The 27,141-nt window shown below is 46.8% G+C and overlaps 1 protein-coding gene across 1 annotated transcript in view; it reads right to left on the bottom strand.

Moving 5' to 3' along the window:
* The window catches only part of LOC109424815 (protein serrate), a 170,724-nt gene that overhangs the window by 70,818 nt on the left and 72,765 nt on the right, over window positions 1-27,141 (bottom strand). The window contains exons 4-7 of the mRNA XM_062847344.1: window positions 16,821-16,875; window positions 16,342-16,447; window positions 16,118-16,266; window positions 15,383-15,443 (exon numbers count right to left, since the gene is read on the bottom strand). Coding sequence (XP_062703328.1) covers window positions 15,383-15,443; window positions 16,118-16,266; window positions 16,342-16,447; window positions 16,821-16,875 — 371 coding nt within the window. The remainder of the gene's footprint in view (window positions 1-15,382; window positions 15,444-16,117; window positions 16,267-16,341; window positions 16,448-16,820; window positions 16,876-27,141) is intronic.

Genomic DNA, 27,141 nt, shown 5'->3' with positions numbered 1-27,141 from the left:
TGCATATAACGGCAGTACAGGCAAGAAGTTTTGCAAGAAGCGTGTAATTCAACTGGTGACGTCCGTTTCGTAGACGCCGGCACTTAACGGTGTCAGTAGGCGTCTAAAATGAACGGTATTGGAAACTAGGGGCTAGCGGTGTTCAGAAGAAACTGCGTATCGAGGCAGTGAATACGAGCATGTGCGTGTTGAATCGTAGTCCGAGCATTGCGATCGACGACTCCATATAAGGTTTGGTATGGTAAGAAGACAAGCCGGAAGAAACTGGACTCGAAAACATAGACAGTGAAGTTCGTTGGTAACGCTCCCAACAGGTACCGCGAATGGAACGTTAAGCGAGTGTTCGCCACGCGGGACGTTATCTATAACGAATACGAACAGGTAATCCTGTTACCGACTGAAGATTCGGAAGATGTATTTCGGAGGAAGAGTCAGCTGAACACCCCGACTCAGGACACGATGCGTAACCTGGTGTTCGACAAAGTGGCAGAACTGTGGTGTGTTACAGCGATTATGACATGGATGTGCTGACGGTATTCCTTCGATCATTAGTGAGAAGAGGCAGCCAGCGCATCTGGACTGACCAATGCAGAAGCAAGCTATGCTAGAAGAACTCGAGACCATCGAGTTCATCGACCAGCTCGGGTTCAAAAGAAGTGCACATGGTTACTGTTATTACTTCTGGATGGGCAATGGAGTCGTTATTTCGTACTGATCTACGTGGATAGAGTACTTCTTGCAAGCAAATCACTGAAGGCGATCCAGAGTTTAAAGGAGAGCTTCTCGGCCGAGTTTGACATGAAGGACCTAGTTGGGAGTCGCACCGTGAATTTATCGGATATATAAAGTATCGCACAGTGACTTCCTGCCCAAACATCTGCGTAAGGCGGTTTAATAACTTCGCCAGCTTCCAACGCTGTGCTACGGATGACCACTGAACACAGCTGCGGAGCCTGCAGCGATACCTTCGAGGTATCCCCGGAAGCTATTGTGGTATTGAGAAATGACATCAACAATAGAATATTGGTATCCGGATTAATAGTAGCGCTGTCTTTCATCGAGGTAGAACTCATGGCTCTCTGTGCCAAGCAAGCAAGCTGTGAGTTGATGTGGGTCGTCAACCTTATCACGTCTCTCCAACAAGAAGTGAAGAAGCCAGAATCTCAATGACGTCGAATCCTCGGAAGCTGAAACGGATGAAGCATATCGTGGTTCAGTCAGTATTGTTTCGTCCGTGAGTTAACCGAAAGAAGCAAACTTGTTCTAAAGTATCTACTGACGACGGATGAGCAGTCCGCTGATATGTTAACCAAAGGGTCTTCGGCACCACAGTTCCGGAAGATTAGAGAGATGGTACGAGTAGTTGATTGAGGCGGATACTGAGGGTTTAGCAGACCGCTAAGTAGGCGGTGTGTTAGGAAAGATCAGTATTAATACAGCTGTCAAGGAGAGAAACATCACATTTAAACTTCGCATCAAAAGAGAGCTGCCGTAGCGACAGATACGACAGATAAATCAATGGAAAATGATAAAAGGTTGCCTCAAAAGGGAGCTGCTGTTGCGACAGATACGATCTATCGGGTCAGGTGGAAGTTGAAAAAGCTCGCCTCGAAAGGGAGCTGCAGTTGCAACAGGTAATATCTGTCAAAATCGGAAACATATTGATAAAACTCACCTCAAAAACAGAAAGAACAGGGGGCGTGTGCCGGAAGGAGAAGGATCAAAAGAAGGATTGAAGAGATTCCCTGGTCGGAAGGACAGCGGCGTGGGCCGGAAGGAAATGTAAACAATGAATTCTCTGGTCCCTGACGGAAGAACAGAAGCATAGACCAGGTGAAGAAGAAATTAAGAGATTCCCTAATAGGTTCCCTGTCGTAAGGACAGCGAAGTAGACCGGGAGGAAATGTTAACAAAGAATTCGCTGGGGTTCCTGCCGAAGAACAGATGCGTAGGCCGTGAGAACAATTAAAGAGATTCGTTGATAGGCTCCCTGTTGGACGAGAGGAAATGTAAACAAAGAATTCCCTGATAGGTTTCCAGAGGGAAAAACAGAGGTGTATGCCGGAAGGAAATGTAAACTCAAATTTCTTGTGAGAGGGGACATCAGGCTAATATAATACTGCAAGAAGATGTCTCGAAGCTGTGCTCTGACAAATCAGCGAGCTGTTTACATAGAATTACTAGTCGAGTCAAGTACAAGACACTGAAGACAACCTTACAGTTGAGGTCGAAATACGTATCTGTCAAAGGATGCAAATTCTTAGTGGAATTCAAAGGAACAATACTTAACGCGATTTTCTTTTTTTTATTTACATAGAATTAGTTTCTGACGGAGATCCGGCAACACTGTTTTTCGATAGAATTTCGGTACAATGAAAGTTGGACATTGCTTTCGGGCTGAAAATGATTTACTTTTTGTGACCTTTTCCCTTGCAAAAATCAGATGGGAATCCTTGGTAAATAATGCAGCTAATTGGTTTAGAATGTGAGCTACCTATGACAGCTCCTGTTGCTAAAACAGAGAAGAAACAAAGTAAGCAGTCCACAGCCTTTTTTCCACAGAACTCGCCAATCAAACCCCGAACAATCAAGAAGAAAGTTAATTCTGGAGCTCGATTTGAAAAGGTCGTATGTGCTTTTGTCGATATAAAATTCGATCAGTTTATTTTAGTCACTGTAGCAATATGGCAGATATTTTGCAAACTTTTAATGATGGAACAGAAAGCTTGTTTTGTGAGGATTCTGCTGTATGTATAAACTTTGCTCAATTTCAACGGTTTTCGCTATAATAAGCGAATCCAACTGATCAAATTTTTAATCGACAAAAGCACATACGACCTATTCAAATCGAGTTCCAGAATTACCCATAGAGCGTCCGTTCCATTTGGAAATCACTCATCGACGAATCGCAGCAATCGCTGATCGCCGAAAAAGGCGGCTATCAACCAACTTCGTTAAGTATCCCTTGGCAACCATCAACACCAGAATCGACCGAACGCGCGTTCGTGCGAACGATGTCATCAAGCAATCGCATACCACAGCACGGTGCACATGGCGATGACGTTCGTGAGTTTATGGACAAAAATCCAAAGCCTACTTGGGCTCTGCGACTGCGACGCGGTGCGATTTGGGGTGTGAAAGTATTTCAATTCCCAATGATCCCCAAATGACGCGTCCTAATCAGCAGTAAGTGACACAACTCCGCGTCGCGCACTGTCATACCGCAGCGCGGTAACGAATGCGGCAACTTCCTAATGAACTGCGCTCTCGGTTCGATTCGACGACAGCACGGAGAGAAATAGTTCGCGTTTCCAATTCATTAAATTAATTAATTATGTCGTAAAAGGACTGCTCTCGGCGGAGTCCCAGCTGCATGCCTTCCTTCGGCGATAATTATGAGACGTCAGAGCACTACTCTAGAGTGACAGACGCAGACGCCATTCCCGAACCGGCCGGGGAGACCCGATCGGACCGTTAATTCGGGTGATTGTGATCTTCGGCTTGGATTCACACGAATCACGTCGATTTAGCGATCGCCGGGCAATGTGACAGCAGCGCCGCCAGCGGCGGCTGCACTGCTCCAAATTGCTCCGGGAGATGTCAATTAAGATCCCGAATTGGAGTGACACCTTTTTCAGTGTGGCGGTGACGTGGCGTCCGTCGCGTCAAAGTAGGCGCACTGGGAAAATTCCAACCATCTTTCTCCATCGGTCGCGTCGCGTCGCGTTGCGCGATCAACCACCAGCCAGCCGACTTGGATCGAGTTGATGAGTCTCCCCGAGTCTGAGTCCGCTTCGGAATTAATTGAATTATCTTCGGTCGCGAATCGTGTGGCTGCTGCTGGACGACGACAGCAGCAAGCAACAATGTTCTTGTGGTGATCGCGTTCGCAGCACGCCACCATGGCAACCGATGTAATAATAATGACTGTCGTCGCTGCTTCGTTTCTAGTCGCTTTTTTTCCGCGCTGCTGGTTGCAGATTGCCAGCCAGTAACATCCAGTGAACGATGTAATGTACTTTATAACAACACGTTCGGCAGCTTGCTGCAACGTTTTGTCCGCATCGCCCGTCCACGAGGAAAAAGAGAGTACAAATATAAACATATCATTACTTATTATTAGCTGCTTCGTTTTCCATTTCTCGCACGGATGTTAATGGTTTTTCCTCCCATTCGGGGGGACACGAAGACGAGGACGACACGAGTAGCTGGCGAGGAAGCCGGCAAGAAATTACCTTGGAGGAGGAACAAAGAGGTGAACTTAATTACCCGTCCCGTGGTCCGTCGGGATCCAAGATCCAAGAGTGCCTCGCTCGAATCGCCGTAGTAAACCGAGTCACGCTCCTCGATGCGCGAAATCCGCGAGGAGTAAAATATGGAAATACGGAATTATTCATTCGTGTTCGCGAATCCTGTTTTTGCCACCTGGATTTAGCGTTCGACGAGAGGCTGCGATGAGGATTCGCTGCACGCCATTAGGGAGGAGGTAGAAGAAGTTGTACTATTAATTAAATCGAGAGGAAACTACGGGAAGTTGAACGAAGGAGGCCTTGGGATCCGTTCCTATACAGAAGATGAGCGTTTCGATCCGGAAATTGTGATCAGCAGCGGTCAAGAATGGTGGCGGTCAGCTCGTTGCAGGTTTGCGAAGTTTGCTCGTCTAACGGTACTCGATGGACGTGGCCGAGGCGCAGGCAAGGAGAAGAGCTCGCATACCACAGCCAGTACGGAACGGGAGAAAATGAGAGAAGAAAGCATTGAAATGATTGCTTCCTAATAAAATTTAATACAGCTATTAAAAGTATTAGGGAAGAAATCAAACGGGCTCATAATCCATCCGAAGCGGTACGGCGGGCAGCGAGAATCGGGCGGTGAAATGGCTCATAAAATTATGAGATAACAGCCAGATTTCTTTTCTTTCCACAAGCTCATCGAAAAGTGGGTATTAAAGTAGGCTTTGGACATCTTTATTAGGAGGAGGAGGAGGCCTACTTAGCCGAAAGAGCACAACGAAAGCGATGACCATCGTTTGGAAAGGGCGCTTCGCGTGAGTCACAGTGTTTTGTTGGCGCCTACTTTGTCGTTGTTGCGAAGAATGAATCCCGCTGATAGGGACGTCGATTGCTGCGGATGCTCCAAGCGGGAGAGGAGCAAACGAGAGGAAATTGAATTATAAATTGCGAAGCCTTGTCCCATTATGCAGCTCCACGACCGATTGTGGCCCTTTCGGACCTGGCAAACGCCTCGACAAGGCTCTTCGGGGCGGGCGGGATTTAGAGAGCCAGTTAGAGCTCGCGAACCTCATCACGTTTTCGTTGATGTTTAGCTTATGACCAGTTGTGAACTTTGTTCCAAATCGAAAAACAAGCACCACCTCGATTCGTTTCTTCGTTTCCGGACTTCAAACCGATCGTGCCAATTTCTCCTATTGCCCGCCCGCCAGTCTCGGCCGCCCCTCGCAGCAAAACACGGAGGACAACGTTTTGTATAGAATCTTAATTAATCGAACAATTTAAATTGCCTACCGTCCGACGCGATGGGTTGCCATGGGGATCGACCGAAGCGGACGACGAGGCCTACTTCAATTGAAACCGAAACAACACAGAAATCGAGTTGCAACAACCATATTTCATTTGTTCACCTCGTTGTAGCTGAGGCTGCGATCCCGCCTCGCCCGATCGTGTCCGACGCTTCGCAGCCGAAGCCCATGCAGCAGAAACCGGAGTTGCGGCGAGGGATCCCGGGTTCAATCTTTAAATTGCGATCTCCTGCTTTGCACTTCCCCTCGCCAAAATCCCTCGAGGACCAGGGAAGAGCGCAACAGAGTCACAATTAAAATCACGCAGTTAATTAAAAGAAACACCAAATAGGCACTACACTGAACCCAATGGGGCCTATCTGCTTGCCTGGATCACCCGCTCCTTTCCACCAAACCAGCCAAAATGGAAGCGAGAAAATTGATCGTGTTACAGCAGGCACAAACCGGGCAAAATACCTTAATTATTTTATCTGCGCCTTCTCTTCAGTTCCATCGAAGCAACCTTAACACTTTTCGCCCGAACCAGGAGGTGACTTATGGCGACACCCTGTACTCGCCCCCATCGCACCATCGCATCGTGAGGTCATGTGAAAGACCCCGGTGGCCGAACTCCTTCGGCGGCGACGTGACGCTTCGCGTACGCCGGACCAAATTTCGTCAACGCAGTGCCCGCCTAGACAAAGCCTGCTTCGATTGTCGCTTTGTGTTTGCAGAAAGACGCCTTTTGGAGCCCGAGTCGAGCCGACAATGATAAATGATACCACGACGAGGCCTACTAGGATCGAACCGTCGTCAGGTGAAAGAAGTGGCGAAATTTGCATCTCTTCTTCCTCTATCTGTGGTCTGCCGAGTGCCGTGAAATGCTAATGGTTGATAGACACGGCTTCAGCTATTTTAATTGTCTTCTCGCTTGTTCGCTTTGGCATGTCGCCATCGGATCGTCCCGAACCTAGCGACAACTGGCAATGCTTGCGCGGCGGAAAGCTTTGCATGTGTTTCTACGAAATAATGAGGTGGAAAACGTGTCCGATGTTCTGTGCGCGGCGCTCGCCTTCCTTCGCCGGACCCGAGCATGGCTTGCTTTTCTTTTGTTTTGACCCGAACGCTTCACGCCGAATTTGCATACACTCGCTCGCTCGTAGGCGCAGACGCAATCCCAGTAGCCTAGAATACTTACCCGCCTGCTGTGCTTGTGTTCGCCCCAGCACTCGGAATTCCGCCGAGAATTGATCGGAAAAAATTAATTACGTCGGAATTGGCCGGATTCTGACACGTCTCCACCCGACCGACGGGGTCCCAAAAGCCAAAAGCCGTACCGAAGCCGGCGTAACATTGTTTTAATTCGATTTCGTTCGTCTCCCCAATTTTCGGACCGGCTACTCACTTGAGCCCGAGAAAAAATCCTCCACCTCATCTACCTAATCGCCCTTTTCCCTGGATCCCCGCGACTTCCCTCCTTTCCCGCCCCCTTCACCCCACTGTTTATCATTAGTTAAGGTCATTATCGTTGTGTTTTGTGTGGTGCGCTGGACTTCACCTCTTTCGCCCTCTCTTCTTGTTTTGTTGCTGCTGTTGTTGTGCTATTATTTTGATTTCAAGACCGTGCTTCTCACACTCTTTTTGTTATTGTTGTTGCTGTTGATGCGCGTTCGTTCGTTTCTTCGCGGCGAGTTCAGCCGAAGAACCGACCGAAAACAACGAAACAAAAAATCCGGTAGAACCTGTTTTCGGTCGCGTCTCACCCGCCGGCCTACTGCGACCGGCGGCGGGAGCTAATCCGCGATGATCCACCGGGAAAGCTCGCGGCACGGCGGCTCTTTGGGGGTCAGACGGAATCGCGAGTGAGTGAAAGAGACAGACAGACAGACGGACAGGGCGATGGATGGTAGTCAAAATTTGAAGTTGCCTATCTAATAGATTTGATTACTCCTATGTAATTTACCATTAATTTTCAATTAGTTACTGGTGAGCTTCGAACAAAAGGGGGAAACAACGCAAACGCAACGCGTCTCGGACGAAGGGCTCGGAGAGTAGTTGGAGGCGGAGGAGAAGAGACCTTGGAACTTCCCGTTCGATCGATCGCGGGTTGTAGAATTCCGTTCGATAAGGTAGATGAAGGAGGCGTCTTCGGTCAGTGATGGGTAAGTAGGCTGTGGCATTTTCATTACTTGAGGAGGATGAAGCAAAGTTCATGCCAAAATATTCTAGTTTTTGTCAGGTTATGGGCCCATAAACGATTCACCGTAGTGAAAACTCGATCGTGGCCGCAGAAAGCTGAGAGTCGACTGACAAGAAGCATCAGTTGTAACAGTTGCGGGATCGCAAGTACAAGATTCTTCAGGATCGCAGCAAATGGACGAAGTTGGTGGCTCGACAAAAAGCTCTAAACAAAGAAACGAAATCAGGAAGGGTTCGTTGGAAATCAGACGAAGTATGTCTAAACTGGTCCCAAGAAACTGATATTGTAAGAGCAGTATAGCAAGAAACGTTGATTGCATGTTTAGGCTATTACTTTTGAAAACCCAGAAACATCCTAACAGAGATTCTTGCAGACACCGAGTTTCTTAGAAAATTTCTTCAAATATTTCAAGAGGAAAATCTCCACAGTTTGAAAAAGGAGCGGAATCCTACTGCGAGTTCTTTCCGAAAGATCTCTGTGAATTCCTCTCAGAAGATCTTTACGAATTTCTTCAGAAATCATTCAGGAAATTCCTATAGGAACTCTTCTATCCCTTTAGGAATTCCTACAGGAATCTCATGGAGAAATTCCCAGAGGGATTCCAGGAAGAATTCTCGAACTGGAGGACTTTCTTACTGGAGACTGCTGTAGAAATTCCCTAAAGAAATCCTGGAGGAATTCCCGGAGGAATTCTCAGAGGGGTTCTCAGAGGAAATCCTAGATGGATTCCCAGAGTGATTCCCAGAGTAATTCCCAGAGGGGTTCCCAGAGGAATTCCCAGAGCAATTCCCGGGGAATTTCCAGAGGAATTCCCGGGGAATTTCCAGAGGATTTTCCTGTCGGAATTCCCAACGGGATTCCTGTCGGAATTCCCAACGGGATTCCTATCGGAATTCCCAACGGGATTCCTATCGGAATTCCCAACGGGATTCTTGTCGGAATTCCCAACGGGATTCCTGTCGGAATTCCCAACGGGATTCCTGTCGGAATTCCCAACGGGATTCCTGTCGGAATTCCCAACGGGATTCCTGTCGGAATTCCCAACGGGATTCCTGTCGGAATTCCCAACGGGATTCCTGTCGGAATTCCTGTCGGAATTCCCAACGGGATTCCTGTCGGAATTCCCAACGGGATTCCTGTCGGAATTCCCAACGGGATTCCTATCGGAATTCCCAACGGGATTCCTGTCGGAATTCCCAACGGGATTCCTGTCGGAATTCCCAACGGGATTCCTGTCGGAATTCCCAACGGGATTCCTGTCGGAATTCCCAACGGGATTCCTGTCGGAATTCCCAACGGGATTCCTGTCGGAATTCCCAACGGGATTCCTGTCGGAATTCCCAACGGGATTCCTGTCGGAATTCCCAACGGGATTCCTGTCGGAATTCCCAACGGGATTCCTGTCGGAATTCCCAACGGGATTCCCGTCGGAATTCCCAACGGGATTCCTGTCGGAATTCCCAACGGGATTCCTGTCGGAATTCCCAACGGGATTCCTGTCGGAATTCCCAACGGGATTCCTGTCGGAATTCCCAACGGGATTCCTGTCGGAATTCCCAACGGGATTCCTGTCGGAATTCCCAACGGGATTCCTGTCGGAATTCCCAACGGGATTCCTGTCGGAATTCCCAACGGGATTCCTGTCGGAATTCCCAACGGGATTCCTGTCGGAATTCCCAACGGGATTCCTGTCGGAATTCCCAACGGGATTCCTGTCGGAATTCCCAACGGTATTCCTGTCGGAATTCCCAACGGGATTCCTGTCGGAATTCCCAACGGGATTCACGTCGGAATTCCCAACGGGATTCCTGTCGGAATTCCCTACGGGATTCCTGTCGGAATTCCCAACGGGATTCCTGTCGGAATTCCCAACGGGATTCCTGTCGGAATTCCCAACGGGATTCCTGTCGGAATTCCCAACGGGATTCCTGTCGGAATTCCCAACGGGATTCCTGTCGGAATTCCCAACGGGATTCCTGTCGGAATTCCCAACGGTATTCCTGTCGGAATTCCCAACGGGATTCCTGTCGGAATTCCCAACGGTATTCCTGTCGGAATTCCCAACGGGATTCCTGTCGGAATTCCCAACGGGATTCACGTCGGAATTCCCAACGGGATTCCTGTCGGAATTCCCAACGGGATTCCTGTCGGAATTCCCAACGGGATTCTTGTCGGAATTCCCAACGGGATTCCTGTCGGAATTCCCAATGGGATTCCTGTCGGATTTCCCAACGGGATTCCTGTCGGAATTCCCAACGGGATTCCTGTCGGAATTCCCAACGGGATTCCTGTCGGAATTCCCAACGGGATTCCTGTCGGAATTCCCAACGGGATTCCTGTCGGAATTCCCAACGGGATTCCTGTCGGAATTCCCAACGGGATTCCTGTCGGAATTCCCAACGGGATTCCTGTCGGAATTCCCAACGGGATTCCTGTCGGAATTCCCAACGGGATTCCTGTCGGAATTCCCAACGGGATTCCTGTCGGAATTCCCAACGGGATTCCTGTCGGAATTCCCAACGGGATTCCTGTCGGAATTCCCAACGGGATTCCTGTCGGAATTCCCAACGGGATTCCTGTCGGAATTCCCAACGGGATTCCTGTCGGAATTCCCAACGGGATTCCTGTCGGAATTCCCAACGGGATTCCTGCCGGAATTCCCAACGGAATTCCTGTCGGAATTCCCAATGGGATTCCCAACGGGATTCCTGTCGGAATTCCCAACGGGATTCCTGTCGGAATTCCCAACGGGATTCCTGCCGGAATTCCCAGCGGGATTCCTGTCGGAATTCCCAACGGGATTCCTGTCGGAATTCCCAACGGGATTCCTGTCGGAATTCCCTACGGGATTCCTGTCGGAATTCCCAACGGGATTCCTGTCGGAATTCCCAACGGGATTCCTGTCGGAATTCCCAACGGGATTCCTGTCGGAATTCCCAACGGAATTCCTGTCGGAATTCCCAACGGGATTCCTGTCGGAATTCCCAACGGGATTCCTGTCGGAATTCCCAACGGGATTCCTGTCGGAATTCCCAACGGGATTCCTTTTGGAATTCCCAACGGGATTCTTGTCGGAATTCCCAACGGGATTCCTGTCGGAATTCCCAACGGGATTCCTGTCGGAATTCCCAAGGGATTCCTGTCGGAATTCCCAAGGGATTCCAGTCGGAATTCCCAAGGGATTCCAGTCGCAATTCCCAAGGGATTCCAGTCGGATTTCTCAAGGGATTCCAGTCAGAATTCCCAAGGGATTCCAGTCGGAATTCCCAAGGGATTCCAGTCGGAATTCCCAAGGGATTCCAGTCGGAATTCCCAAGGGATTCCAGTCGGAATTCCCAAGGGATTCCAGTCGGAATTCCCAAGGGATTCCAGTCGGAATTCCCAAGGGATTCCAGTCGGAATTCCCAAGGGATTCCAGTCGGAATTCCCAAGGGATTCCAGTCGGAATTCCCAAGGGATTCCAGTCGGAATTCCCAAGGGATTCCAGTCGGAATTCCCAAGGGATTCCAGTCGGAATTCCCAAGGGATTCCAGTCGGAATTCCCAAGGGATTCCAGTCGGAATTCCCAAGGGATTCCAGAGAAATTCCCGGGGAATTTCCAGAGAAATTCCTGGGGAATTTCCAGAGGAATTCCTGGGGAATTTCCAGAGGAATTCCTGGGGAATTTCCAGAGGAATTCCTGGGGAATTTCCAGAGGAATTCCTGGGGAATTTCCAGAGGAATTCCCGGGGCATTTCCAGAGGAATTCCCGGGGCATTTCCAGAGGAATTCCCGGGGAATTTCCAAAAGAATTCCCGGAGAGTTTTCAGAGGAATTTTCAGCGGAATTCCCGGGGAATTTCCAGAGGAATTCCCGGGGAATTTTCAGATGAATTCCCGGGGGATTTCCAGAGGAATTCCTGGGGAATTTCCAGAGAAATTTCCGGGGAATTTCCAGAGAAATTCCCGGGGAATTTCCAGAGGAATTCCCGGGGAATTTCCAGAGGAATTCCCGGGGAATTTCCAGAGGAATTCCCGGGGAATTTCCAAACGAATTCCCGGAGAGTTTTCAGAGGAATTCCCGGGGAATTTCCAAACGAATTCCCGGAGAGTTTTCAGAGGAATTTCCAGAGAAATTCCGGGGAATTTTCAAATGAATTCCCGGGGGATTGCCAGAGGAATTCCCGGGGAATTTCCAGAGGAATTCTCGGGGAATTTCCAGAGGAATTCTCGAGGAATTTCCAGAGGAATTCTCGGGGAATTTCCAGAGGAATTCTCGGGGAATTTCCAGAGGAATTCTCGGGGAATTTCCAGAGGAATTCCCAACGGGCTTCCTGTCGGAATTCCCAACGGGATTCCTGTCGAAATTCCCAACGGGATTCCTGTCGGAATTCCCAACGGGATTCCTGTCGGAATTCCCAACGGGATTCCTGTCGGAATTCCCAACGGGATTCCTGTCGGAATTCCCAACGGGATTCCTGTCGGAATTCCCAACGGGATTCCTGTCGGAATTCCTGTCGGAATTCCCAACGGGATTCCTGTCGGAATTCCCAACGGGATTCCTGTCGGAATTCCCAACGGGATTCCTGTCGGAATTCCCAACGGGATTCCTGTCGGAATTCCCAACGGAATTCCTGTCGGAATTCCCAACGGGATTCCTGTCGGAATTCCCAACGGGATTCCTGTCGGAATTCCCAACGGGATTCCTGTCGGAATTCCCAACGGGATTCCTGTCGGAATTCCCAACGGGATTCCTGTCGGAATTCCCAACGGGATTCCTGTCGGAATTCCCAACGGGATTCCTGTCGGAATTCCCAACGGGATTCCTGTCGGAATTCCCAACGGGATTCCTGTCGGAATTCCCAACGGGATTCCTGTCGGAATTCCCAACGGGATTCCTGTCGGAATTCCCAACGGGATTCCTGTCGGAATTCCCAACGGGATTCCTGTCGGAATTCCCAACGGGATTCCTGTCGGAATTCCTGTCGGAATTCCCAACGGGATTCCTGTCGGAATTCCCAACGGGATTCCTGTCGGAATTCCCAACGGGATTCCTGTCGGAATTCCCAACGGGATTCCTGTCGGAATTCCCAACGGGATTCCTGTCGGAATTCCCAACGGGATTCCTGTCGGAATTCCCAACGGGATTCCTGTCGGAATTCCCAACGGGATTCCTGTCGGAATTCCCAACGGGATTCACGTCGGAATTCCCAACGGGATTCCTGTCGGAATTCCCAACGGGATTCCTGTCGGAATTCCCAACGGGATTCCTGTCGGAATTCCCAACGGGATTCCTGTCGGAATTCCCAACGGTATTCCTGTCGGAATTCCCAACGGGATTCCTGTCGGAATTCCCAACGGGATTCCTGTCGGAATTCCCAACGGGATTCCTGTCGGAATTCCCAACGGGATTCCTGTCGGAATTCCCAACGGGATTCCAGTCGGAATTCCCAACGGGATTCCTGTCGGAATTCCCAACGGGATTCCTGTCGGAATTCCCAACGGGATTCCTGTCGGAATTCCCAACGGGATTCCTGTCGGAATTCCCAACGGGATTCCTGTCGGAATTCCCAACGGGATTCCTGTCGGAATTCCCAAGGGATTCCAGTCGGAATACCCAAGGGATTCCAGTCGGAATTCCCAAGGGATTCCAGTCGGAATTTTCTGAATCTGAAAATTTTTCGGGAATTTTTCTGGAACTTCCTCGGGAATTTCTCTGGAAATTCCTCGGGAATTTCTCTGGAAATTCCTCGGGAATTTCTCTGGAAATTCCTCGGGAATTTCTCTGGAAATTCCTCGGGAATTTCTCTGGAAATTCCTCGGGAATTTCTCTGGAAATTCCTCGGGAATTTCTCTGGAAATTCCTCGGGAATTTCTCTGGAAATTCCTCGGGAATTTCTCTGGAAATTCCTCGGGAATTCCTCTGGAAATTCCCCGGGAATTGCTCTGGAAATTCCCCGGGAATTCCTCTGGAAATTCCCCGGGAATTCCTCTGGAAATTCCCCGGGAATTCCTCTGGAAATTCCCCGGGAATTCCTCTGGAAATTACCCGGGAATTCCTCTGGCAATTTCCCCGGGAATTCCTCTGGCAATTCCCCCGGGAATTCCTCTGGCAATTCCCCCGGGAATTCCTATGGCAATTCCCGCGGGAATTCCTCTGGCAATTCCCGCGGGAATTCTTCTGGCAATTCCCGCGGGAATTCCTCTGGCAATTCCCCCGGGAATTCCTCTGGAAATTCCCCGGAAATTCCTCTGGAAATTCCCCGGGAATTCCTCTGGAAATTCCCCGGGAATTCCTCTGGAAATTCCCAGAGAATTCCTCTGGAAATTCCCCGGGAATTCCTCTGGACATTCCTTCGAAATTTCTCGGGGAATTCCGGGAAAATTCTCCAGGAATTTCACTAGGAATTCCTCTGTAGATGACTCCGGAAATTTCTCCAGGATTTTTTCCGGGAATTCCTCTAGGACTTCTTCAGTACTCCTCTAAGTATAATATGGTGAGATGGTACAAAATGGACAAATGGCGAGAAATTATTTAAATCTTGTACATCCCTCTCTACAAACAAGAAGTTTTGACTATTTCATGAGAACAATCCCTGCAACAACCACGAGTTACAGACCCAAAGACCCCACCAAAGCATGCTTTGATCCACCCCTTCGCGGCGGCCGACAAACGTCAATTTCTCAAACGAAAAACCGCACCACGACCACGAAAATCCATTGTCTACTGCGATCATTTGAGTCGTGATAAATTACTCCCATTCTTCTTCCTGCAGCAAACACAGCGTCCTCGCAAGACCACGAAAAGCCGAACATCAAACGCCATGTAATGTTACAATGCTATTTGTTTCTACTAATATATGTCTCTCTACCGCCAAGCCGTCCGGGTTCCTTTCCTAGTACTGTTTGTAAACGTTTGAACACGGCACCACCGCCAACCCGGGTAAACAGTAGGAAAAGTGGTTGTAATTTATGGTGTTCGGCTCCGCACCCGTCTTCCACCTTTTCGCCAAGGGATCCAACTCGAAGTCTTCAGCGTGGCGTAGCCTACTTAACCGGGAGGTTCGTCCTATCTTCGTGAAGACTACTGCCCTGTCGACGATGCCGATGAGGAGGAGGGGCCACCAAGTCACGGACTCACGGAAGCGCTTCGCAGTCGTTCGTCGGTTTTGTGCGAATTCAAAACGACGATAAACACGAATCATTGCATTGCTGGCAGAACCGGGAAGGGTCCCGCGCCATTTGGATGCAAAAATGTGCAACGCGAGGTCGTAAAATAGAAGAAAGAGCTAATTAGACAGCGTGGCGAAAGAGGAGGCGCAGCGCAGGGGCAAACGGCGCGGCAGGGGTGGGTAAAATATTTTCCAATAGCGCTCCAGATCACGACACGACCGAGCGATCCGAAGCGCAGCGCAGCGAACATAGCAGGCGCGGTTGTTTCTATGGCTTGTTTTCTGTGGTCGCCGCGCGGCTACCGAATCCGAAGCGCGACCTACTGCGATTGGTCGGGATCCGAGCTGAGGCGGAGCTGATCAGCTGTGGTTTCTTTCTAATGGTTGTTGTCACGCTGCGCAGGCGCAGGCAGCGCGGTTACGATTGTTCTCCGAAGAACAACATCGCGGACATTGTCGAAACAACGGGGCTAATTAAAGTTAGATAAATGTTCGGGCTTTGGTTACTACTTACTCGCATCCCCCGGGCTGGTCACATTTGCCGTGTATTTGGTCACATCCCGGCTTGCAGATCGCTGTTTTTTTCGGATGGAAGAAAGAAAGAAAACACAAAAGAGAAAGTCATGTTAGTCGCGAGATCATGGGTGTATCATAAATATGTTGTCGTTTTTGGGATGTCACCACGGTCAGCAGCGATCGATTGGGTGGCATTGTTGCCAAATCAGGCTTTGGAGTTCTGTCAACAGTCAACACGGCAGTTTGGACAAAAGTGAGGAGAACTTTTGACCCAGTCCATTAAACGGCAGCCGTTTACGCAAAAACAGACGCCATCTACCGGAATGTCTCCACTCAGATAAGAAGCAATAAAATTAGGAAATTGGAAGCAGTAAAACGCGGTAGACGACGATCGTTCCAAACCCGTAATCCGTCGCCGCCAGGTCGACTCTGGGTCAATCGAATCATCGTGGACTATTGGGAAAGACAGCGACGCGGCATGGCGCTTTCGTTTCTGACCGATTTTACATAAGACAACAAACCGCAGCGCCTGCTGCGGCAAATTTCTCCTGTCATAGATCACAGTCGAGATCGCAGAGCGCGCGTCTCCACCGAATTGGTTTTGATCGGCTGACCGCCGCTTCATGCAGCGGCGCCGCGCACAGCCTACCAATCGATCACGCGGCGCGTCGCGTACGCCGCAGCAACTGTCAGTTTGTCATTGTTGTTACTTGTTGTTATGAAATGAGCTTACCTTTCTCACAGTTGGCGCCCTGCCAGCCCGGTAGGCACACCTTGTTGCCCTGCTCGCCGCAGGTATAGTGCCCGAACTGGTCGTTCCGGGGCCGGCAGAACGTCGTACAGGTCGTGTTGTAGTAGTTGTCGGCGCACTGCACCCGGACCCTGTCGGAGAGCAAGCGGAAAATAAATTAACCCGAAAAAATGCGCAGGGCTCACCAGAGGGCTGCAGAAACTTACCGATACGTGATCCGGGCGTTCTTCCCCGTGTGATCTAATGTATTCCATTCGTGCGACGGCAGAATGACACCGGAGAACGAGGTCTCCTCGATCAACCGGTCGGCGACTGTTGTTGTTGCGAGGACGAAAAAGAAAAATTTTAATTAGCGCCCATGTTGTTTTTTCGCAGGGCTGTATAAATTAGAGCATCATCGTCCATCGACCATCGCAGGGCTGCCGCGCGCCGCCATAACAAGATCGTTATGCTAATTTTGCCGTTAACGCTGCTTCCCACCAGGCGAAAGGCGAAAATGACGAATTACAACTCACGAAATCGACCCGGGTGCGATTTTTCGCGATTCCCGACGAAACGAGAGCATGTGTTTTTCACACCCCTGCGCTGGCTGTCGGGAGTCGCCGCGGCAAGGCGATGCCTGCGCAGCTCAAGGGCTGCCTACTACGATGGAGGATGATCGATCGCTCACTCGAATTATACTCACTTGGATAGGACTCGTTGTACATGTCCAGGGCTTGCAGAATGAGCGTGAACGATTTCTGGGAAAATAGAAGAGAAGGGAAAATGAAACACTCAGATTAGGAACAAGGGCAATTAGTTAAAATTCAATACACAAGTGGCTGGCGGGGCGGGGCAGGACAGGGCGGCGACGTGGTGCGAGTTTAGGCGGTTAATTAATTTCCCCATTGTTTACGGAAGTCGAGAACCACCCACGTTGTGCGCTCCCGCGCCGCCAAGAATTAATGAGATCGGTTTCGGAACGGCCCCAGTTGCTACGGAAGCCTAATTTTTAACGGTTAAAGATGTCTACTTAGCGTCAGCGTTATGACCGTCGTGGCCTACTTTGACACAGCAAACCGCTGAATTCCCCGACGATAATCCGACAGATTCGCGAAATCGAATGCGCGTCAGCCTTCTTTGTTTAGATAGCAGTCGGGCCAAATTAATCCATTCGCGACAGAGCCTACTTTGTCATCGAGCTTCTTTCTTTTTTTATGCACCATCCTCGCGTAATTTATGCACACCATCCTGCCCAAAAGCCAAGCAGGAGAAATTTCAAAATCTTCCAACAGAAACGCACTGATCCTCGTGGTCGTTGGGAAGATCACCATGCAGCGATAAGATTTGCACAGCTATACTCCTATTGGCTTATGCAAATGTCACCGTTTCGAATGAGCACCACAAGCTAACGCGCACCGGTACGGGACGGAAGGTGGGAATTCAAATTAATGGCCACACGGATTGCGACTTCTTACTGACGATGCTGCGGCAGGTTCCCTTAATTTAATTAAGGCTGCGTGGTCCTCTGGGTGAGAGAAAGGAGACTGGTGGAATGGTGCAGTACCGTAGCCAGGTCAGGAAAGTCTGAAATGCGGTGGGATACCCAACAACGACCACTGCAGCACTGTGAGCTTTTGGAAAAGAATGCGTTGACTAACATTTTTACATCGCTGGGACATCTACTGGAAAGAATTATGAAACGAGTGCAATGTGACATATTTTTACCTCGATGAGACACCCGCAGATGAGTCAACCGCCCAATCAATGTCGAGGGACACTCGTGTTTGATCAGATAGCAACGTTCTAAATCAAACATATTCTTGGAAATAAGGAGCTCTAAACCATGTATTTGAGAATGTTGTGAGACACTCGTAAGTCTCAACCAGTCACCGCTATTACATTGTGAGACATCCGTTGAGAATGGTCTCAAGTACAAGTATAATAGTATTGCCCGGTTTGGATATCCTCTGAAAAGTTTCCGTTTCCTAATGCATCACTCGGCAAAATTTTTATTAGGTGAGACATCCGCAAAGATGTGGATTGGGACAGCCATTCATTCAGTACTGTATGAGCGACATGATGAGTTAATAGCAAGAATGTAGTCATACATTGATAGGGCTGTAATGCAAACATGCTCTACAAATAACGGTAGGACACTTGTAGAAACGGGGTGAAAGGTTTGATGAGATGTGCGTTACGTAACATGAAGTGATGAATGTTGCGGGACACTCGGAAGTATCTCAACCACAGCAAAATTACATGGCAAAACTGCCCTACGGAAATGATTCAAATAGTGTTTTAGACATTTGTGAATTGGTGAGACAGGGTGCCGTCGCAAACGTACTATACAAAGAACAGTGAGAAATTCGTAGAGATGCGTTTAAACGTATAACAGAAATTTGGTGAGATTGAAAATGATTGAGAAATGAAGCGACACCTGTGAAACCAAGAGCTTGAAACTCTCGTTGGGACATTCTGGGACACTCGTAGGCCTCCTGAAATTTCCACTATTGCATGGCGAAACCTTCGTGGAATGGGAATTCATTTATACAAATAGTATGGTGTAAATCCGCAGTAAAGTTTTCTTCGGCGTTTCCATATGAAGCCATTTGGCGATGAGACACCCACAGATGAGTCAACCGTCCAACAATTTCGTGGGACACTCGTGTTTGATCAGATAGCAACATTCTAAATCAAGCAAATTCTAGGAAATAAGGAGCTCAAAACCATACATTTGGGAATGTTGTGGGACACTCGTAAGTCTCAACAAGTCACCGCTATTACATTGTGAGACATCCGTTGAGAAGTATAATAGTATTGCCCGGTTTGGATAAAGTTTCCGTTTCCTAATACATCACTCGGCAAAATTTGTATTAGGTGTGACATCCGCAGAGATGTGAATTGGGACAACCAATCAATCAGTACTGTATGAGCAACATGATGAGTTAATGGCAAGAATATAGTGATATGGTGAAAGCGCTCCGACGCAAACATGCTCTACAAATAGCGGTGGGACACTCGTAGAAACGGAGTGAAAAGTGCGAAAACGGTTTGATGAGATGTACGTTACGCAACATGAAGTGATGAATGTTGTGGAACACTCAGAAGTATCTCAACCACAACCAAATTACATGGCGAAACTTCTCTACGGAAATGATTCAAGTGATGTTTAAGACATTTGTGAATAGGGACATCCATCGCAATCAGTACCTTAGGCGTGACGAGGTGGGATAGTTATAAGAAGACATTCATTGGAGGTCTTTATCGTGAGACAGGGTTCCGTCGCAAACAAACTATGCAAAGGACAGTGGGACATTCGTAGAGATGTGTTTAAACGTGTAACAGAATTTTGGTGAGATTCATGATGTTAGAAAGTGAGTTCACAACGTTCCAAAATAAATGAAACGAAACCTGTGAAACCAAGAGCTTGAAACTCTCGTTGGGACATTCTGGGATATTCTGGGACACTCGTAGGTCTCCTAAAATTACCACTATTGCATGGCAAACCCTTCGTGGGATGGGAATTCTTTTATACATATAGTATGGTGTAAATTCGCAGTAAATTTTTCGTTGCTGTTTCCGTATGAAACCATTTGGCCACATTCAGGTCTCCGTGAGACATCTGCTGAGATGAGGAATGGCACATGTGTTCAACCACTATTGTGTGACATTATGCAAGTCGTTGATCAGTATTCTTTCGCATAAAAAAAACACTGGGACAATCGTAGAAACACGATGAAACGTAGAACATGAACGGATGACGAAATGGACGACATGAAGGAAATTCTTGGAAATAATATGCTAGGAACACTCCACATGAAAAGGTCGTTGTGGGACACTCGACAGTATCCAAACTTCTATTACATGGGGTAACTTTCATAGAGAAAAAATTCAAGCAGATAGCATACCGTCTTACCCCGCTGGTTCGACACGTTTTAATACGACACTTTTAAATTCGTACCCCGCTTATTCGATACATGTCGAATTAAAAAGTATTCAAATGTCACAGCGATGTACACTGTAAATGAAAAACAGTTTGATATTGCGCTTATACTCACACCCGCAGCAACTCCTCTTGCAGCCGCTTATTTCGGAAGTTCTGAGTTGGTGTAATTCAACACCCGAACTGCCTGGAGACCAACCGGAATGAACTGAGAATGGCAACAATCGTAGAAAGAACGAGCTTTTCATTCACGCCACGTTGAAATTATGATTCATAACAAATCCGGAAATCAAAACAAAAACAAAAATAGAGTTGCCAAATTTCTATGAGCATGGTGGTATAGGGTGACCAGTTTGTCGAATTAAAAGTTTACCCCAGTTATTCGACAACAGTCGGTGTCGTATTAGCGGGGTAATACGGTAGCAGATTTTTGAATATTTTGTATTGACATATATTGATCTTGATCGCCGCAGAGATGTGAATTGAGACAACCATCTACTTAGTACCTCAGGCGTGAAATGGTGAGAAAGTTATAAGAACACCGTTACTGCCTGTTGTTGTCATGAGACGGTGTCCCGATGCAAAACTGCTTTGCAAAGAATTTTGGGACACTCGTAGAATGATGAGATGTACATGAAGTAAGACAGTTGTGAGTTAACAACGTTAAAAATGAAGCAACGCCTAGGAAACGAAAAGCTTGAATCTCTCAATGTGTGTGCTTAATGGGACACTCGAAAGTGTCCCACAGTTTCCTCTATTGCATGGTAAGACACTTACGCATCATATGCAAGTGAAATGCTTCCAAATGTAGTCATTTGGACTCAGTGAGACAGCCGCAAAGAAGTGAGCCTTGATGAGACAGCCGTAGCTATGTGAATCGAGATAGTTACAAGAACACAGTCATTGGGCACCATTGACGTGATGCAGTGTTCTTATACGCAAAAGTTCTTCGCAGAGAACAGTGGGACACTCGTGGAAACGCGTAAAAACGCGGAAAAACTGGCTTATGACATATACCTGCCTTAAGACAGTGAGCTAGCAACGTTTGAAATAAAGAAACGCATTGGAAACGAAGAGCATGTGAAATTCTCAGCGTTTATACTTAGTGGGATACTCAAAAGTGTTCCAAACTCTTCTGTATTACATAGTAAGACACCTGTTTAGATTTGATCCAATAAGAATGTTTGCAAAGTTTAAAACGCCACTAAAAGGTTTCGAAATGTAGCCATTCGGTCTCAGTGAGACAGCCGCAAAGAAGTGAGCCTTGATGAGACAGCCGTTGAGATGTGAATTGGGAAAGCCATCTAATAAGTACAGCAGGCGTCAAATGGTGAGATAGTGAGATAACCCAGTCACTGGGCGTCATTGTTGTGGGACAGTGTTCCAGTACCTCACAGAAAACAGTGAGACACTCGTAGAAATGCGGAAAAACTTGTCGATGAGATTTACGTGACGTACGACACTGAAACAGCCATGTTTGAAATGAAGCGAAGCTATTGAAACAAGGAGCGTGGATCTGTCGGCGTGTGTACTTAGTGGAACACTCGAAAGTGCCCAACAGTTTCTTTAAAAATCTGGTAAAACATCTGTAGAGATATGAGTCAAATAGTATGTTTGCGTGACTTCAATAGCTATTGAAAAGTTTCTCATTGTAGTCATATGGCCTCAGTGAGACAGCCGTAAAGAGGTGAATCTTGTCGGCTTACTGAATGATGAGATCGCTACAAGAACACCGTCATTGGGCGTCATTGTCATAAAACGGAGATCCAACATGGGTATTTTCCAATAAGCATGAGAGGATTTTCCTCAGTGGTACACTCGTAGAAACACATAAACGCAGAAAAATTGGCACGTGACTTAGATAGTGAGTTCGCAACGTTTTAAATGAAGTAGGATCGTAAAGTCCAAAATTTGCTGCAATTGTATTTAGTGGGACACTCGTATCCGTATGTGTACCTCAGTCTGCTCTATAACATGGGAAGACACCTGTAAAGATGTGAAATCCACAGAAAAGTGGTTTGGGATACCCTTCTTATCAGTTTGGTGTACAAAATATTCATTATGAGAGAGTAATGCAGACACTATCTTTAGAAACTTAACTGTCCAGTGAAAAGACTTCGTCAAAGAACTGGTTAGGACGCTCGTAAAAAAATGTTCTTTGATAAATGTTTCCTTATCGTGGGACACCCGTATAGTAAGTCTTCTACATCTTTCAGTAGAAAACTTACCATACGAGTATCTCATGCTAACGAAAAATTCGAAGCTTATCGTATGAAGTGGAATGTTATTCAACTGCTTTTGTGAGAGGTTTATTGTAACGTTGGAAACTGCTTTGGAAACTACGTGCTAGAAATAGTTCCAATACTTGTATTTAGTGTGACTCTCGGAAGCGCACAACAGTCGTTGGAAGACATCTGTAGGGGCGTAAGTCAAGCAACATTATTGAATACGTATTGAATATGTACTGAGAAGTTGTGAATAAACTGTTCTCGGTGAGACATCCACAGAGGAATGGATTGGGACATCCGTTTTTATGTCAGTGTCGTATAAAAACTATACATGCTGGAAAAGCTATACAGAAACTATCTTTTGAATATAACTGTCCAGTGATAGTACGCTGCCACGTAACACATTGGGACGCTCGTAGATTGATGTAATATTGATCCTAATGTGGGACACCCGTAAGCTTTATCTTCAATCTTAAGTTCCAACTTAATACGATTTTTGGTAGGATTTCAATGATTTTTTGGGCGTATAGCAGAATAAGGCAGCTTTGATTTGAGTTCACGTTTCACAACAGTGGCATCCAAATTGACACCCGTGCGAAAGAGATTCTGAGACAATTGTGCAATATCCATAAGTCGCGGAGATATTTTGCAAGATCGCTTCTCCCTTAGTCATGGAGAAGCATTCAATGATGTTGAAATCAAACGCGTATATGGAAGCTTACATGAGGTTGTGAAGCGAGGTTGTAGGGAGATATTTGTACCATTTGCTTTGTGGGACACCCACAGTTACCCACAGTTTGATGAAATGCTGCTCGTTAACATGTTTGCCGGACGACTGCTCAATCGCATGGTGAGAGACACTCGATACAAAGTGAGCTACTGTATGAAAAGACATCCGTAGAAACACAATTATTCGTGAGAGTCAGAAGTAGACACGACATAAATAGGACAGCCCCTTGAAAATACTCGGGAAGATGCCTATTCGGAGTGCTTGATAATACGTTTCTAGGATAGTGAGTGTTGTTGCAAGTGGCAGAGTGAGTTGTACTTTTCATACAGTTTTCGTTTGAGATGTTCAATTTTGTTGTACCGTGGGACAACCATACGGAAGTATTTCCAAGAAAAATTGGCAAAATCTTCAAGCGTTGAAGGTATTTTGCAGGGTCGTTTGTAACGAAGAACAATTTCAATTTGATGAAACCAAAAGAGGTATTGGGAAATGATACATGGTGGGACAACCATACAATCAAGGTTGTCCGTTTATAGATAATAGAAAGTGAGATATTTCTGATATCAGCTTTGTAGGACACCCGCAGTCATTTGTTAGGTGAGACGCCCGTTTACATGTATACCATATTAGGCTGACACAAATTTCGATTTTCTCTTATGTCACCGCCCCCTCGGAAAATTTTGGTTGGAATTCAACATTTTGAGGGGGGACACAAATAAACTTTACAAGAAATTTAAAAATTTAAAGGTCAAATTTGAGTCGCTCAGAAAATTCCATAACAAATCCGATGAGTTTAATGATTTTGTCTAATTGTTTTGGTATTTTTTCATCAAAAGCATTTATTATTTATCATCCCCCCCCTTGACGAGTCAACGAGCACTGTGACAAAAGAAGAAAATGAGATTTGTTCTGGCCTACTACACTATCGCATGTTGAGACACTCGATAAGGGATGTTTTGAGCGAAGACGTTCCCAAAAAACTAATGTTCGTGCATGAGACAGACGTGGACACGACATAAACGGGACAGCTGCAGGAAAGTATGTGAGGTGTCCATTTGTAGTGGTTGGAGAGATGTTCGTAGAATAGTGAGTGATGCTCCTATGTTGCAGAATCCCACTCTTGCAGACAGCTTTCTATCGAAAGTTTTTTCAAGCTTGTTGCGTGGTTGGACTCCCGTATAGAAGTATTTCGTAGAGTATTTTGCGGTATCCATAATCTTCAAAGTACGATTCTATAATTCAAAAAGGGGCTTGGAAACTTAATACAATCACATGAGCAAGATTGGTCACTTATTGATAATGTATAGAGTGATATTGATGCCATCTGCTTCGTGGGGCACCCGCAGTTACTTGTTTGGTTGAATGCGCGATCACTTGTTTGCTGGACGATTACTCAATCGCATGTTGAAACATTTGATAAAAGGTGTTTTGAACTGCATGGAAAAACATTCGTAAAAATACAATTCTTCGAGTGAGACAGAACTGGACCCGACACAAACGGCACAAATGCATAAAGAAAAACTATTACTTGAATCCCCATTCGTAGTGCTAAGTAAGATGTTCCTCGAATAATGAGAGGCTGGTTGGACAAAGTGTTTCCGACGCCCAATCAAACAGTTTCATCATCATCTTCAAACAAACCTACAGTGAAATAAGGAGGCAGCATGCGTCACGTGGTGGGACACCTGCAACATCAGTAGTGTCGTTTTAGATAGCTGTTGAATAAGAGTTTGCAGCTACTGGGACTTCTGTTTAAGAAATACGGTGTGGAACATCTGTACAGAGATCTTTTCCTGAATCTTCTCCATTCTGACACATTGTTTCTTACGGGGTTTTAGAAGTTTTTTTCAATAATTGCACAGCCATACATCCATGATGAATAGAGATAGTTACACTTTCTGGGACGTCAAAAGTTACTTGTTTGGTGGGACGCTGCCCGTTGAGAAACTCGGTAAGGAGTGGTTGGTTAGGCGTGCGCTGAAATAGTCACTGCAGTTTAATACATTCACAACGTGTTTTGAGACACCCAATCAAACAATATAAGGTGAACAAATCCACAATGTGATGCAAAGACACACGAGGTCACGAGATGAGACACCCGCAAAATTACCAAGAGATTGTATGAGAAGCTTTCAGAGTCGATTTTTTTTATGGCTGTGTAAAAAGTTTGCAGTAAGTGGGAAACCCAAATTTCAAGCATTCTAAAAGCTACGTAACTTGTAGATTTTAAGTCTTTTTTTTGTGCAGACTGACCAGAAAACGTACCCAAATATCATCAGCGGGGTCTCTTTGAAAAATAGTTTGGGATTTTGCTGAATTCATAATTATTTCTTTTTGACTAAGTAAGAAAGTAACCCTCATATAACTAAATATTCTAGCAGCGTGGGACACCCAACGGGTCATTCATTTATAATTTTACTCAAGTAAAAATGAAACATGTTTAGGTAACATAAAACTTTAACAGATTTCAATCAATGGTAAAGCGATTTGCATAAGACCTCATCAGATGTGGCTCCATAGGGTCGCTAAAAATGATCATTTTGAACAGAGTTGCATGGTGGGACGTTCATAAGAGCGTAAAGACAACAGATTTACCAATGTGTAACATATAGGACACCCGCCAATAGAAGTACTGATACTCAAGCATTAATAATTAATCATTTGTATTGGACACCCATAGACAAGTATTCCAACGGAAGTGTGAGACACTTGTGGGACACCCAATACAAAAATACCTGCAGGAAGTTCCAATTGCGATTCATGGGAACCCTAAACTTTATTTTCCTAGGAATTTAAGAGCTCTTATTTGGGAACTTATAGAAGCCGTCGCTCGTAGTTTCCAGCAGGCTTGACAGAAACTCCCTCGCGAGTCAATGGGGAATCGATTTCGGAGATTTTCTGGAAAGTGGAAATAGCACTCAGAAATCACAACGCAGTTCCAAGCGAGAGCTCGACACGCAGCGAGGATTTCGTCCAAGATCTAAAAGCACTCGCGAGTTCGACACCGATACAAAATGAGCCTCGCACGAGCCTCAAACACACTTCCCAATCTGAAGTCATCATTCCTTGCTAGGTTTTTTTTTATCTCTCTGGTAGCGATTCGTTCGCTCACTGGCCCTCGTACTTGTCATGGCTACCGAAGTCTTTGCCTCGTAGTACCTCTTGATCAGGCAGCGCAATCCTCTAGTCTACCGGTGTCATCTTGTATTCCGATGAACACCATTCTCGCATGCGGTCAACTTTTTTGGTTATGGTATCGGTACCGAGCTGCGCAATTCACCTGAGGTTTACAACATTCATGAACGATACGTGATGTGAATAACGGTTCTGGGCCCACAACCTTTGCCGTCATGTCCATCATACCTCTACCGACGCTTACTTCGAGTTCTACATCCTTTAGTTTCACTGTGACAGTCATCAGCAGCACTTCTTGTTCCCTTCTTAAATGAACGTCTTGAAACATTTGCCAGTTTCTTCTACACTATTTACAACAATCGACGAGCAGTATGTATTGACGGTATTGAACGGCATCGAATAAACTTTGACAAACCTTCGTTAACTCCAGTCCAAATTTGTACAAAGCGCGCCAACTAGCAAGCAAATTAGTCACGAATGTTCTTCTAAAAATGCACCTCCAACGCCGCCACCCGTCATAAATATTCAACCCGACGTGACGACATGATAGTCTATCGATGTTGAACCACCCGTGACATTTGTACGGTTCCTTCCTTCATCGAAACAATCGCCGAATCACAGTAGACCGATTCACGCACCACGCATCGGAACTGCACCACTTGGAATTGACCAATTATCCTTCACCTCGTCCTCTCTCCTTCGCCTCGCAGAGAGGAGCCTCTCTCGGTAGCAGCGGCAGATGGACGAACACGACGGCGAAAGTGCAGGCAACGCAAAAGTTCTCACGATCCGGTAAGGATCATTACGTATTCACCACACTGACTGTTGCGGCTGCTGCTGCCGCTTCGGCTACTGCCGCAGCACCTCTCCATCGCCTCCATCGCACCGTCGTTGAGTGATGAGGCGTATTCAGCTGCTGCTGCTCCTTGCCAATGTGGATTGAGCGATCCGTGTGACGGACGAACGGAGCCATCTGCTTCTTCGTTCG

This window comes from Aedes albopictus, chromosome 1, assembly GCF_035046485.1.
Source record: "Aedes albopictus strain Foshan chromosome 1, AalbF5, whole genome shotgun sequence".
NCBI classification, from domain to species: domain Eukaryota; kingdom Metazoa; phylum Arthropoda; class Insecta; order Diptera; family Culicidae; genus Aedes; species Aedes albopictus.
Note: the sequence above shows the minus strand (reverse complement) of the source record. Positions and strands in the feature narration are given on the sequence as shown.